The 15,950-nt window shown below is 47.8% G+C and overlaps 1 protein-coding gene across 1 annotated transcript; it reads left to right on the top strand.

Annotated features, from left to right (window-relative positions):
- The first annotated feature begins 12,617 nt into the window (after positions 1-12,617).
- On the top strand, positions 12,618-15,509 carry SOX4 (SRY-box transcription factor 4). The gene has a single exon (XM_060307290.2). It carries the CDS (start codon positions 13,648-13,650, stop codon positions 15,073-15,075), a length of 1,428 nt encoding a protein of 475 aa, XP_060163273.1. The 5' UTR covers positions 12,618-13,647; the 3' UTR covers positions 15,076-15,509.
- The last annotated feature ends 441 nt before the right edge of the window (positions 15,510-15,950 follow it).

Genomic DNA, 15,950 nt, shown 5'->3' with positions numbered 1-15,950 from the left:
GGAGAGAAGACAGTCTCTTCAATTAGTGGTGCTGGGAAAACTGGACAGCTACATGTAAAAGAATGAAATTAGAACATTCTCTAACCTCATACGCAAAAATAAACTCAAAATGGATTAAAGACCTAAATGTAAGACCGGAAAGCATAAAACCCCTGGAGGAAAACATAGGCAGAAAACTCTTTGGCATAAATTGTAGCAATAGTTTTGGATCTGTCTCCTAAAGCAAAGGAAGTAAAAACAAGAATAGAAAGAAGTTTTTAAAATGTTAATCAGGTCATGCCATTCACTTATTTAAAATCAATCCATGACTTCCTATTGCATTTAGAATAAAATCTAAACTCCTTAATATAACCCAGTACCCTGCATAGTCTGGGTCCTACCCACCACTCCTTTTCTTCCGTGCCACTTTTTTCCTTGCTCATTACGTGCTAGTCACACTGGTTCATGTACCAAGCTTTCCTTTCTCCTGCCTTGGCCCATTTCGTTCCCTCTACCTGGTGTGCTCTCCCTGCCTCCCCCACATTCCTCACCATTCTTAACCTGGACAACTTCTATTCATTCATTCTTTCGGTCTCCTACTTAACAACTCAACCTTAGATAAGTCTGCCCTGACCAACTCCATCTTTAAATTATGCTCTACTCTTCCTTCTCACGTGCTTAATTTTTCCTTACAATGCTTACATACTTATTTCTGTGTGTATTCACCTCATTTCTGACTCTTTGATCAGACAGATTCTTGAGGTTAGGAACCATATCTAATTCGATTTCCACTACATACTGGTTCCTGACAGAGTATAAGTGTCCCAGAAGTTTTTGTTGAATTAATGTTGAATGAAAATTCATTCCTGATTCAGTACGGGAGAAGGGAGAGGTATAGAAAAAGAGAAAGGTGGGAGAGATATTTTACAACTATTTTGGTATGATTACTGACACTCCTTTTTGTTTTTATAAAAACAAACAAAAAAAGCCCACTCTACTTCCAGTACTTCAAAAAAAAATCATACTGTACTTGGGCTAGAAGAAACCTTACTACAATTACTTCAAGCTATAGAGGAAGGAATTGTATTTTGTGACTTATTTTAACTATAGGGTTATATCTTTGCTAACGTTTTAAAACAGGAGTCCGTAAACTATGGCTGGCAGGCCAAATGTGGCCTGCCACCTTTTTTTTTTTTTTTTTTCCGTTATGCAGGCCTCTCACTGTTGTGGCCTCCCCCATTGTGGAGCACAGGCTCCGGACGCGCAGGCTCAGCAGCCATGGCTCACGGGCCCAGCCTCTCCTCGGCATGTGGGATCCTCCCAGACCGGGGCACGAGGCCGCGTCCCCCGCATCGGCAGGCGGACTCCCAACCACTGCGCCACCAGGGAAGCCCCGCCTGCCACCTATTTTTGTAAATAAAATTTATTAGAATACGGCCATGGTCACTTGTTTATATATTGTCTATATCTGCTCTTGCACTACAGCAACAGAGTTAAGTAGCTGTGATAGAGAATACGGCCTTCAAGCCTAAAATATCTGCTGTCTGGCCCTTTACAGATGATGTCTGCTGACTCCTGCTTTAAAGTATTGAAAAGTAGGTTTTCTTTAAATAACTTTTGTCTTTCTCTGATTGTTTTTATCTTTTTTATTGAGGCATATGGACACTAAAGGCATAAACAGCACTATCTTTAGTGAACTGCTCAATTCATTTTTACGCATGTATACACCCATTCGAACATTACTCAGATAAATGTACTGAGTATTTCAAGTGTTCTAGAAGGTTCTTTCATGGCCATGTCCACTCAACTCCTCATGGACAGATAGTGTCCTTAGTGTCTTCTAAGTTCTATCACTAACAATTAGATTTGCCTGTCCTATACTGCCCTAGCACTCAGCAAATATTCTCTGGGAGAAAATGGCTATTTGACGATCCTGTAGATTCCAGTTTGCCCATGCCAATCAACATGGATAGAAAAAATTTTGTTTTTCCCCTTTCCTTTACTACGACAGCCTATGACCAGACTCAGCAGATGCTCCCACACAAGAAAATGCCCAGCAGCCTTAGCCTCTTCTCTCCCTAAAATGTATTTCTTCTAATCTTGTATTCTTCTCTCCAATATTTTTTTAAAATATGACTTTGTAATTTCTTTTGTTCTAGTTGTGATAGCTTTCTGCTACTACCACATCATACTCAGAAACAGAAATGTTCATGTCTTTAATAATTTTTTTAATCTTAATGTGGCTTAAATAAAAACCAACGAAAAATATCCTAAAATATTAGTCCAGATACAACTTTTTCCTGGTAGAGTGTAATTTTGATTTTAAACGCAGCTGAAAGGAGCATGAGATTCACTTACAATAAATCCACTTTATAGCAAATTTAGATGAGGTATATCAATTCCAAAATAACATGGAACAGATTTCTAGTGTTCACTCATACCCGTTTTTCCTCTTTCCTGGGGCAGAGAGGACAGATATATTTCCAAGCCTTCAGGCAGGGCTATGTGTCCAGTTATGTCCAATGGATTAGGAGCGTAAACGAAATGTGTCGCTTTCCAGAAGAGGCATTTAAACATGAAAGGGAGCATTCTCTACACTCTCCCTTTCATGACAACCAGGAAGGTCACATGTTTAGATATAGAGCCACTCAGCCTGGTTCTCTAAGCCACTGCTGGGAAAGAAGCCACTTTGGAGAGTTGCTGGGCTCACACTGGACTTTGCATCAGTAAGAAAGAACTTTAATGTGTCGAGTCATTGAGTTTTCGGGACACACCTACATCTCGGCATAGTCCATCCTATAAAGGCAAATACAGTAAGGAATACCTAAACTAACACAAAGACATAGCTTTTTCTCAGATTACTGTTTTTTTTAAATCCTCCAAATTCTAATATTCTAGAAACTGTTGTTTGGACTACTAGATATTGTAGGCAATGGTTATAATAAAATTATTTCTAAGGGAAAGTTAGTGAAGAATACCTTTTAGTTACAAGGTATGCAGTTTCCTTTGGAGTCTTTTTTTTTTCTTTTTCATTTTGCCTTTGAGGCATATACATGAAAGGAAAAACTATATCTATTCTGAGCTAAGCTATACCATACCTTAAACTTGAAGTAATTTTAGTTATACTATTGTACATATTAACATCAGGGACTTTCCAGTCTCAGGAAATTAAAGCTATATGTTTAAAGGGGGCAGCAAATTTTAACCTTTAGTTCTTCCTTTTCTCATCCATCATACCATACCCTGTAGCCGAGAGCACTACATTTAAACCTTCCCTTCTCAAAGTGATCTTCTCTTTTACCCTTTCCTCAACCCCTCCCACTCATGTTAAAACCTACTTGAACCTACTAGAAAAGCTATTATAAAGAACTGTACTGTGGGGCTTCCCTGGTGGTGCAGTGGTTGAGAGTCTGCCTGCCGATGCACGGGACACGGGTTCGTGCCCCGGTCCGGGAGGATCCCACATGCCGCGGAGCGGCTGGGCCCGTGAGTAATGGCCGCTGGGCCTGCGCGTCCGGAGCCTGTGCTCTCCGCAGGGGGAGAGGCCACAACAGTGAGAGGCCTGCGTACCGCAAAAAAAAAAAAAAAGAACCGTACTGTAAGCTCTTATTGCCTAGTAGTAGCTCAATGCAACACCTTCTTGGATAATCTGCATTTTAATTAGAAAAATATATATTATAACCTAAAGGGATGAGCTTTGCTGTTATTTATTGGTCTGTGGGGGGAAAGGTTAAGATGTCAGAAGGGAGGATTAAAGATCTTCCCATTTTCCATCAAAACACTTTCTTGGGTGGCTACTTATTCGACCTATACTTGAAGGCCATCCTTGAGTAGTCAATTCTCTAAGCAGGAGTATTGGTAACTGTCTGTGATGGTTAATTTTATGTGTCAACTTTACTAAGTCATGAGGTACCCAGAACATTTGGTCAAACATTGTTCTGAGTGTTTCTGTGAAGGAATTTTTGTGAAGGTTTCCATGAAGGTTTTCCCTAACGTGGGTGGGCCTCAACCAATTGGTCGAAGGAAGGCCTGAAGATAACAAAAAAACTGACTCTCCCCCAAGTAAGAGAGAATTCCCCCTGCCCGACTGCCTGCACACTGGGACACTGGCTTTTTTCCTGCGTTAAGACTCCAACTGAAACATCAGCTCTTCCTGGGGTCTTGAGTCTCTTGGCCTTTGGACTAAAACCACACCACTGGCTTTGAAACCTTGAGAGCTGTCAGCCATATATACTATGTATATATGGCTATACATATATACTATATACATACAGTATATATATATTAGTTCTGTTTCTCTGGAGAACCCTGACTAGTACACCATCCCATGGCACTGGAATCACACCCTTTATGTGACCACTACACTTTTCCAGGGTCTAGAGAGTTGATACTCATCCCATCTCCAACAATTGACTGAACGAAATTTACAAGCAGGAGCAATGACTAAAAAGCCAAGATAAGCTAAAGAATCAAATAATTGAAGGCTTACTATGGTTGGTCTGTTTACCGATCATAAGTCAATAAATGAAGCAATAGCAGAAAATGAAAAGCGAGACCAGGAAGAAGGAAAAAAAAATAATGGAGAGAAACGCACTAGCCAGGAAAGGCCACAGACAGCAGAAGGAGTGACAGAGATGACAGACAAACAACAGTGCTGGTGGCAGCAGGTCTCCTGAGAGGAGAAAGAATTTCAGGAAAATCTGGGAAATGGCAAAGGAGCACAACTTGCAATGAGAATAGATAAGCTAGCTGGGTTATTCAAGTCCAGCTAACCCCTATATCCACCATGGGCATTAATGAATACATTGACTGAACTCATAAGGAAGATCTGGAATCACTAAAGAAAGATAATCTTCTGGGTAGATTTGTATTTTGGCATCTATCACATGGTATTGTAATTACTACTACTCTGTCCTCTCTTACTGCATAACAAGCCACCCAAGACATAGTGATTTAAAACAACGATGTATTGTTCTCATAATTCTGTGTGTTGTCAATCTAGTGATTCTTCTCCTGGACTCATCTGGGATCACTCATGTGGCTGTAGTCATCTGACGATCCTACTGAAGTCCAAGATAGCCTCAGTCACATGCCTGGGACACTAGCGTAGGCAAGACATCACTTTCTCCCCATAGGGCCTTTTATCCTCCCATAAGTCAGACTAGCTTCTTCACAACACAATGCTCTTCAGATTTCCAGTGGCCAAACCCCAAAGTGCAGGCACTTATCAAGCCTCTGCATGGGTCACGCTTGCTAATGCCCCATTGGTCAAAACAAGTCATGTGACCAAATCCTGAGCCGATGGGGTAAGAGCCACGAAAGGCATAAATACCAGAAGGCTGATTTATTACAAGAATCCACAACATCCACTGTGACTTTAAGACTTCGGTATATCGATAGCATTCCCATTCCTTAGTACCTGCCTGGCACCCCTAATTCATAATTCACATCTGGACAGTGCTCCCTAGGGAGAATTTTGGAACTTTTAGACAACATTTTGGATGTCCTAGTGAAATACAGCCTGGGCATGCACATTCGAAACGTATATTATTGTATTATAAATTTTGTGCCTATTTCTCCTTTATATTGCAGTTTGAGCATTATGTTGACTCGAAAAATATATTAAATCATAGTAGGTCATATTATCTACAAATTTTCTCTCAGGGTAGTAAAGTTACATTACAAAACACTGGTTCTGATAAGGCAGTGTTTGGGTGTGATATTTGTGAAATTGATGAGTTAAGTTTGAGCGTTTATGGACTAGGCTTCAGTTACTTGGGGACCCTTCTAGCCCAGATTAAGTGTCACTAAATTATTATTTTTAAATTGTTATTGTTAATTTTGATCTCTGTGTTCTGATAATGTGGGACAGGAAGCACGGGGAGGGGGATCACTCATACTTAAGAAAGCAGAGGGGCTTCCCTGGTGGCGCAGTGGTTAAGAATCCGCCTGCCAATGCAGGGCACACGGGTTCGAGCCCTGGTCCAGGAAGATCCCACATGCCGCGGAGCCACTAAGCCCGTGCACCACAACTACTGAGCCTGTGCTCTAGAGCCCGTGAGCCACAACTACTGAGCCCGTGTGCTGCAACTAATGAAGTCCACGCACCTAGAGCCCGTACTCCACAAGAGAAGCCACCACAATGAGAAGCCCGTGCACAGCAACGAAGAGTAGCCCCCACTCGCCGCAACTAGAGAAACCCCATGCGCAGCAACAAAGACCCAACGCAGCCGAAGATAATAAATAAATAAAATTAAAAAAAAAAAACAGCGGAAAATCACAGAACTTTCATACCTTACTCTGCCAGACTCATCACCTCTCCAGACCCCCAAACCGCCTCGACCGTCCTCCCTGGCACGGCGAATTTCCTTACAGATAATCGTTCGAAATGTGAATTTATAATATATACAATGTACAACAAATGCAACGGAACAGATGGTGCGTTCCTGAGCCCAGCAGCTGGAGGGGACACTCGGCACACAGTAGGGGCACCATAAACACTGACTGACTGAGTTCATTGCCTCAGTTGACTCGAAGTCATCTTCTCCCCAGGCACTATCCTTACATCTCTCCAAGCCCCCAGCCCTGGCCCGAAAGGCGGTGAGCTGGGAGCAGATGGCGAGTCCCGGGTGCCAGGTGTGCAGCGCGGTGTGGGGCACGGAGTTCTTTGGTCTCTGCTCCACTCCACCCCTCCCATCCCCACAAGCCGCCCTCGGTGCCACACGTGATGTCGGGCCGAGAGGGACCCGGGGAGGGGAGGGCTGGGAGCAAGGAGATCTGGTGCCTGGCGGAGCCCGCGCGTCCTGCGCCCGCTGCCCGCCGAGCGCCCGCCTCCCTTCTCCTCTGACCCGCGTCACCTGGCAGCCCGTGCAGTCTCCGCGCCTTCCCACCCTCCCTCTCTGCAATCGAGCGCCTTTCTTCCTCCCCTCCCCTCTTCCTCTCGGTCTCTTATCTGACATTTTGCCTCGCTTCCCTCTGCCCACTCCCCAGCGGGTTTCCCTCCCTGGCAGACGCGCCCGCCCCAGCCCGCCCTCGCACACCCTCCAATTGTAGGTCAACCCATTTGCTAACGTTAGCTTAGGCTAGCTCTTGTTGAAGCGTTTTTCCATAAGTGAAATCAGCCGCTTCCCCCGTGGGGCTCCAACTGTAATTGCTTCGACTTGGCTGCTGCGTTGGGGGGTGGGGATCCCACTGGCTGTGCTCCCATCCACACCGCGTGCTGGGGTCACTGGGACGGTTTCGGGGAGCCCCTCGGGGGGGGACGGTGTTGGCAGCCCCACCCGGACGCCTGCTCCCGGGCCTGGCTGCCACGGTGGCCTGTTGAAAGCCAGAAACACGCGAATCCAAGGGGGACAAAGGGAGCCGAACCCCTCCTCCAGAACGCTCTGCTTCTAAGTAACTGCGCCTCGGGCGCAGCCTCTACTGGAGATTTACCTGCCAGAAGCTCCCTCTTGCCAGACCTGAGACCCGGGCCGAGGCACCGGGGGCGTCGGTGCGCCCCGGCCATGGGGCCCTGGCACCGCCACTCCACCCCACCCCAACTCCGCCTTCCCGCACGACGGAGGGCACCGAGGCACGCTGGCCCCTCCGAAGTCGCTGGGGACGCTTGAAGGATCGGGTGCAACCAACTGTCAACCTCCCTTCGCCCCGCGGCTTTTTTCCCTCCCCTCGCCCGCCGCGCACACACCCTGCTCTGCCCTCCTGCAAGAGATCAGACAGCTGCACGCTCAACGGGACCAGGGAGGGGCTGCCCAGCCTGTGTACGAATGTCGCATGCCAGCCGGAGCGTGGGTTCCAGACGCACAGCGCGCACAGAGCGTTCAGGCGTCCAGAGCGAAGGCAGTGGGCGCGCTGGAGATCAGGGGCCAAGTGGCTGTCAGTTCCGGTCAGGGACGGAACTGGGCAAGGTGGTCGAGGGCCCAGCTGGCTTTGAGGGTGGGGGTGGGGATGGAGGAGCCGAGCGCCCGGGAAACAACCCCCCCACCCCCCTGGCTAGCGCGGCCAATTGCAACTTCAAAGGAGGGCTAGGAGCTGTCTAGGGTGAGGGGGCGTGTGTGTTGTGTGTGTGTGTCTCTTCGGCTTCTTCCCCGGTCGTAAACCCTTAACGGAAGACGGGTGTTAAAGTGCTGCTGACAGGATCGCCCGAAACATGTTTACAGTAGGAAAGACTTTCCTCCAAAAAGCACAGCCGGAGTCGATTCCAATTTATTTCCTCCCTGTAACTGTAATCGACAGGCGAGGCTCAGCCGCCGCGGCGGAGCGACACTGAGCACCGCTAATCCCCGCCGAATCCTCGCCGAGCTCAGGGCAGGAAGAGCGCGGTGCCTGCGCCACCGAGTCGCGGCGCTCGGCGAGGCTTCGGGCCGGGGGAAACCATCTTTTGAGGAGGAGGGGCGGCCTTTCCTAGTCCTTAAGAAAGGCGCGCCTCGGAGAGAGCCTTCTAACTCGTTCCAACTTCGGCAAGATACTGACACGGTAATTGATAATCTCCCGGTTCAGTTAGTAGATCCAAACGGGAGCCAGCCTTGGCGTCCCCAGTCTCTGGGAGCTTCTGACAAGTGAACAGGAGGCGGCGGTTCGTTGCCCTAAACTCTGATTTATGATTTTTAAAAGATCAGAATTCACCGACACACCCTATTAACCGCTGATCGTTGAAACTGCTACCTAAAGAAGGTAGAGTAGTGGAGGATGATAGGGGTTCGGGAGGGGAGGAAGGGGGAGAAGAAAGAAGTCCGACCGTCCCCACGTTTTCCCACGTCTGCTCGTGGGCGCAGAGAGGCTCAGCGCTGCCACCTGGCGGCTGCTTCTCCCCGGATTGGGGGCCGGCTGGTGGCAGAGCAAACCCGGGTTCCCGATGGGTGTGCCTTGCTTCTGCTTCGCGAAATGGGGCAGAAGCTCGTATTCATGCTTCAAATCTACGTGGCCCGGTGCAAACACTCATTTTTTGCTTGTTCTCATGAGAAAATTGAAAGGTAAGGAAAAGTGAGTTAGCGGTGGTATGAAGTGCATACATACATACACCTACCAGGTGCCAGTTACTGGTTAGGAGGGGAAAGAAAATGGTAAAAATTATCAGAAATGCAGGGTTCTTATCTCTTAGTTTATTCTAAGAGTAACAATAATTCGTGGACTTCATTTTACCTCAAATCCTATTTTGATATTTTGCAAATAAGAATTACTTCCATACATTGTTTTTCAATACAACCCCACCCCTTCCCCGGGAAGTCCAGTTCCAACACAGTTTCATCAGCCCAAAAAGATGAAGTGCAAGTTATGTTTGTCTACTTGATTGAGAAGTAAATCAGCTTCGGATGGAGGGTTCTTTTCCATAAGGTGTGGAACCAAAAAGCCTGGGGCCTTTCAGTTGGCAAAGGCCAATGACATCCAATTTCTGAGGCTTCTTCCCTGTCTGCTAAAGTAACAAAGACAGGTTTCCCCACCCCCCTCTTTATGTTCTTTAAACTGAATAGTTGTCAGGTCAGACCAGGTCCTACAATCACAATTTCTACAACCAAGGCAAGGCAAAATCTTGCAAATCAGTTCAAATCCAAGAGATTTGTTAAACTAATTTCCCTTCAGGCTCTTTTTCTCCCTCTATACTATAGAAATATATTTAGCAGTAGGATAGAATCTTACTTCCATCTATACCCCATACCATTTTATGGATGTGAGATTTTATGTTGTGCAGGTGTGTGAGAGCAGAAGAAAAGAAATGAATTAGCAGATATTACATTACATCTCAAAATAGAGTTCCATTATTCAATGGAAACTAAATAAAATATTTACCTTAATTCAAAATTTGGAATGTCTAGCATCATTGCTAATAAAGATAATTAGTCTATTATTCTAAAACAGGAATTTTTCTGCAAAATTTTTTATCTTGGTTTACTGTTAATATGGCTTAAAGAGTAGCATTAAGAATTACTTCATGTACTGCAAAGCCAGCAGAGGGAACACTGAGTACTGATTTAGTAGGGGCCACCAAATATCTGGTATTTGGGAAAAAATGTCAGTAATGGAAAACTGGTTACAAAGCATATGAACTTAGGTAATGAGAACACAGAAATCTTATCTCATTATTTGGTATTCAGAGGCCTAATACATTCCAGTGTGCACATATTCAGTTGGTGAGAAAGATGACTTTAACAAAAGGCCATTTGTCACATGTTTTCTTACATTTTAAGAGGACTACTAACACATAAGAACAAACCTACCTTAGAAGTCTAAGCATTCATGTATACTATAATAATCTTATAGTCAATACAAATTACTAATATATTTCTTCATTCTAAGAAGAACTTCTTCATTTTTAACATCTCAGATGTCTTACAACCATGGGGATGTTAGTTTCATTGGCAGTTTTTCTCCCTTAATGGCATGTAACTATAGTATGTCTTAAAGACATCGATTAGATTTGTTGAAGTATAGAAAATACATCTAACAATAGAAATAGGCCAGTGGATATTATTTTTAGTACACACTTTAAAAACTCTGTGTGCTTTTGTGTGTGTGTGCGTGTGTGCGTGCTTTAAACATAAACAAAAGTACTCTGACTGCTTTGATTAGCTTCCACTTTTCCCTGATCATATTCACTGGTAAACTCGTAAATGGCTTTGGAAATATAATCAATTACATTGATTAAATTATTCACTCACCTTGACTGAAATATCACAAACTAGCCATACCCTCAAATCATTAGTTGGTGCAAATCCCAAAATAAATGTAGTATTTATTCTTTTTTTTATTCTGGTGAAAATATTGATTTTATAAATAACAGACCTCTTAGAGTAATTTTTATGTCTGATAACATGTAGGGGTGTGTTGTAGTGGGAATACTAAAGAAAATGAAAAGCGAGATGACACATCCAACTTTGTTATATGCAAAAGAGGTGCCTGTGGGGTTTTTTTTGTTTTCAAGATTTGTTTCTCCTTCTAAAGGAAAAAATATATAACTTGGGTAACTACTGGTCAAAAATTATTTGCTTTTACCCACAAAAACATTCTTGCTTGTGGTTGATCCTCAGAGATCCAGTCAGATGTCTCCAAAGGGTGTTCTTTCCAGTAAAATTCTAAATCTGACAACCTGGGCCTCTCGCCAGCCTACATACTTCAAAAGTTTGACAAGATAAATAGAAGTCTGCTGCCTAGCACTAGTTTGATCTGAATCTAAAGCTGACCTAATTGTGTTGGGTTAGCCCTACCTAACCACTTATCACTGGCCTGTAGAAAAACAGTTTACTATTATGGTGTTAGGGAAGACCAATTTTTACTAGAATTTTAATTTTCGTACCTTGGAACAAACGTGGCCAAATTAACATGTATTCTGACTACCTAGGCACCTTTTCTTTGCCGCATTCTTCACGATGCTCATGAATTTCCTTTTCAAATCACTGGGATGACAAGGTTGCCACTGTGGTCCTTGGACGGTTCACATCCATGACCTGTAATTATTTTTTTACATTGGTGGCCATCCTCGATTTTAGCCTCTTGAACAACATGCTGCATCTACTTTAAGGAGTGTCTCTGGAATCTGAATTATCAAGGGAAGGATAATTGCATTCATTGATGGCTTATTATACATCAAGCTCATTGAACCCTCACAACAACCCTATATAAAGTAGTTCCTAGTGTTCCCACCTCACAGATGAGGAAAACTGAGACTTGGTCACATCCCCAGGGTCACAGGACCAGTAAGAAGGACTAGCAGCTGGGTCTAATATAAATCCAGAGTTTCCATTCTCTTCTGCTACCAGTTACCACTGCCTTCTACAGTTTCTCTTTGCCTTGGCCTTTTAGTTCCATTTGATTGAAGTAACAAACATATAGGAGAATATATATATATATATATATATATATATATGTAGGAAAGGAGGAGGAGGGTGTGGGGGAGAGAAGGATGGAGAGTGAAGCTATCTTTAATTTTGAAAATGTGGAAAACAAATATTTAGAAAGTAAAATTGATTCCCATCCTTTACTCACCATTATCACCTTACACAAAACTCTACGGAAATTCTCCCATTGAGTTAACTATGGAACACTGCCTAATATGTTCCAGTGGAAAGCTCCTCTGTTTGGGCTATCCAGGATTTATAGGGGAGTTTAAATCATTAAATGACCATAGTTAACCCTTGTTTGGTTAAGAGAGCAAGTAATTATTGCAAAAATTCCTCTTCTCTGCCCTCCACAAACAGTACCAAAATAGCTCTGAAGGGATTTACACAATACTTCAACATCTGTGCTGTACCTGGAATTGTTAAAATAACTGTGATGACAGGTGTCTAGGTACCGCTTTCTTAATGATTTTCAATATCTATTGATTTATTGTCATGGCTTTCCCTCCCCCTTTTACATCCTTGGCTTTATGAAGGAGCCGAGGAACAGATTTTGCACTAGAGGCTCATTCTTTATTCCAATACTGAAAAGAACTAATAAAAATAATCACTTGGCTTTTAAGCAGAGAGCTTCCATTTACAGTATTTCACCCTTCCCCCCCTTCTAAGCCCCTTGTTATCTAACATAATGGTTAGAATACATTTCCGTCTCTCCTCTTAATAATTTCATGCATTAACATCCTCTTCACACACCACACACCACACACGCACACGCACACGCAGGCACGCACAGCAAAAGGAAAAGAGGCAGCAGAAATCTCAGCTGTACTTCTAGCCCTTTTAAAAAGTTTGCTCTGTAAATTGGAATGAGGTCAGATTTGGAGCTTCTCATTGCACGCGGAGATTATTATTGCATCGGGTTCCAAGCCAATGGGAAGCCCAGGGGAGGGGCTTGGCTCAAGGAAGCGTTGGTTACAGCGGCTGATTGGCCGCGGCCAAGACTGGGAAAGGATAAAGAGACGCGAGGCGGAATTGGGGTCCGCTCTAAGCTGCAGCAAGGGAAACAGTGTGTGAGGGGAAGAGGCCTGTTTCGCTCCCGGGTCTCTAGTTCTTGCACGCTCTTTAAGAGTCTGCATTGGAGGAACTCTGCCATTACCAGCTCCCTTCTTACAGAAGGGAGGGGGAAACATACATTTATTCATGCCAGTCTGTTGCATGAAGGCTTTTTGGCTTCCTACCTTGCAACAAAATAATTGCACAAACTCCTCAGTACCGATTCCGCCCACAGAGAGTCCTGGAGCCAGAGTCTTTTCTGCTTTGCATTGTAGGAGAGGGACTAAGTGATAGAGACTATGTCGCTTTCCTGAGCTCCTGAGAGCGCTCGTGAACTGGAATCAACTGCTTCAGGGGAAGGAAAAAAAAAAAAAACAGACTTGCCTGGGAGGCGGCGAAAAACTTGCATTCGAAGCTTCATCAACCAGCATTCAAGAAACTCCTCTCCACTTTTAGCACGGTCTCCAGGACTCAGGAGCCGAGAGACAGCGCAAACTGCGGCGCGGTGAGAGAGAGAAGAGCGAGAGAGAGAGGGAGGGAGACTCTCCAGCCTGGGAACTATAACTCCTCTGCAAGAGGCGGAGTACTCCCGCCCCGCATCTTTTGGAGACTTTTCTCTCTTCGCCCACCTCCGCCCCGGCCGGGAGTTGAGCCGACCGCTCGGCCGCCGCGCGCGTCCCCCAACTCGGCGTGCGCTTGGCCCCGGGAGCCGGGAGGGCCCGGCGATTGCGCCGCGGCCGCCGCAAGGGTGTGAGCGCGCGTGGGCGCCCGCCGAGCCGGGGCCATGGTGCAGCAAACCAACAACGCCGAGAACACGGAAGCGCTGCTGGCCGGCGAGAGCTCGGACTCGGGCGCCGGCCTCGAGCTGGGCATCGCCTCCTCCCCCACTCCCGGCTCCACCGCTTCCACGGGCGGCAAGGCCGACGACCCGAGCTGGTGCAAGACGCCGAGCGGGCACATCAAAAGGCCCATGAACGCCTTCATGGTGTGGTCGCAGATCGAGCGGCGCAAGATTATGGAGCAGTCGCCCGACATGCACAACGCCGAGATCTCCAAGCGGCTGGGTAAACGCTGGAAACTGCTCAAAGACAGCGACAAGATCCCTTTCATTCGGGAGGCGGAGCGGCTGCGTCTCAAGCACATGGCTGACTACCCCGACTACAAGTACCGGCCCAGGAAGAAGGTGAAGTCCGGCAACGCCAACTCCGGCTCCTCGGCCGCCTCCTCCTCCAAGCTGGGGGAGAAGGGCGACAAGGTCGGTGGCAGCGGCGGGGGCGGCCACGGGGGCGGCGGCGGTGGCGGGAACGGCAACGCGGGGGGAGGAGGCGGCGGCGCGAGCGGCGGCGGCGCCAACTCCAAACCCGCGCAGAAAAAGAGCTGCGGCTCCAAAGTGGCGGGCGGCGCGGGCGGCGGGGTCGGCAAGCCCCACGCCAAGCTCATCCTGGCGGGCGGCGGGAAAGCGGCGGCCGCCTCCTCCTCCTCTTTCGCGGCCGAGCAGGCTGGGGCCGCCGCCCTGTTGCCCCTGGGCGCCGCCGCCGCCGCCGACCACCACTCGCTGTACAAGACGCGGACTCCCGGCGCCTCGGCCTCGGCGGCGGCCTCGGCCTCCGCCGGCCTCGCGGCCCCGGGCAAGCACCTGACCGAGAAAAAGGTGAAGCGCGTCTACCTGTTCGGCGGCCTGGGCGCGTCGTCCTCGCCCGTCGGCGGCGTGGGCGCGGGCGCTGACCCCAGCGACCCCCTCGGCCTATACGAGGAGGGGGGCGCCGGCTGCTCGCCCGACGGGCCGAGCTTGAGCGGCCGCAGCAGCGCCGCTTCGTCGCCGGCCGCCGGCCGCTCGCCCGCCGACCACCGTAGCTACGCCAGCCTGCGCGCCGCCTCGCCCGCCCCGTCCAGCGCGCCCTCGCACGTGTCCTCGTCGGCCTCGTCCCATCACTCCTCCTCTTCCTCGTCCTCCTCCTCCTCGGGCTCGTCGTCCTCGGACGACGAGTTCGAAGACGATCTACTCGACCTGAACCCCAGCTCAAACTTTGAGAGCATGTCCCTGGGCAGCTTCAGCTCGTCGTCGGCGCTGGACCGGGACCTGGATTTTAACTTCGAGCCTGGCTCCGGCTCGCACTTCGAGTTCCCGGACTACTGCACGCCCGAGGTGAGCGAGATGATCTCGGGAGACTGGCTGGAGTCCAGCATCTCCAACCTGGTCTTCACCTACTGAAGGGCGCGCGGGCTGGGAGAAGAGGGCCGGGGGGCGGGGGAGGGGGGCAGAGAGGAAAGAGAAAAAAAGAAAAAAAAAAAAAGCGGGACAGAGAAAGAGTTGCAAGAGAAAAGGGAAAAAGAAAAAAAAAAAGGAAAAAGGAAAAGAAAAAAAAAAAAGTGAGTAGGGCCGGCTTGGGCCGCGTCCCGGTGGTCGGAGAGCAGCGCGGCGGCGTTTGGGGACCCGCGCTCCCATCCCCCACCTCCCCGGCCGGAGGGACGCGGCGGAGGCGGAGGTAGACAGGGGCGACCTTTTATTGTTGTTCTTGATGTTGTTGTTGATGGCGAAAAAGCGACTTCGAGTTTCCTCCCCTTTGCTTGAAGAGACCCCCCCCCCCGCCCCGCACCGCTTCCAACGAGCTTCCGGACTTGTCTGCACCCCCGGCCAGAAGCCGAGTTGGTAGTTTTCTAAGAGACTGAAGGAATCTCGTTCCTCTCTCATCGCCCCCTTGGTATTTTATATTTGGTTTTTTTTTTTGATCCGGAGAGGAGGAGAAAAAAAAAAAATCCAACGCGCCCCCGGGGCGTTTTGTTCTCAGCATCCCCGCCCCCATACTTCTTCGGCAACACCCCCCCCCCCCGCAAGAAGACAGAAGGCTCCGGGGAGTCGAATTTGACCGACGGCAGATGTTGGAGGGTCGCACGGACCCGAGCGCCGGGACTGAGAGACTCCACGCTGGCGAATTCCCGTTTTGTTTTTGGAGGAGTTTTTTTTTTTCCTCTTTTTTTTTTTTCTTTTTTTTTTTTTTTCCTTGCCCCTGCAGCCGGAGGAGGAGATGTTGAGTGACCGGCGCTCGGAAATGACCCAAGAACCTAGTTGGAAAGCCACACCAGCCA

This window comes from Globicephala melas, chromosome 11 (assembly GCF_963455315.2).
Source record: "Globicephala melas chromosome 11, mGloMel1.2, whole genome shotgun sequence".
Taxonomy (NCBI): Eukaryota; Metazoa; Chordata; class Mammalia; order Artiodactyla; family Delphinidae; genus Globicephala; species Globicephala melas.
Note: the sequence above shows the minus strand (reverse complement) of the source record. Positions and strands in the feature narration are given on the sequence as shown.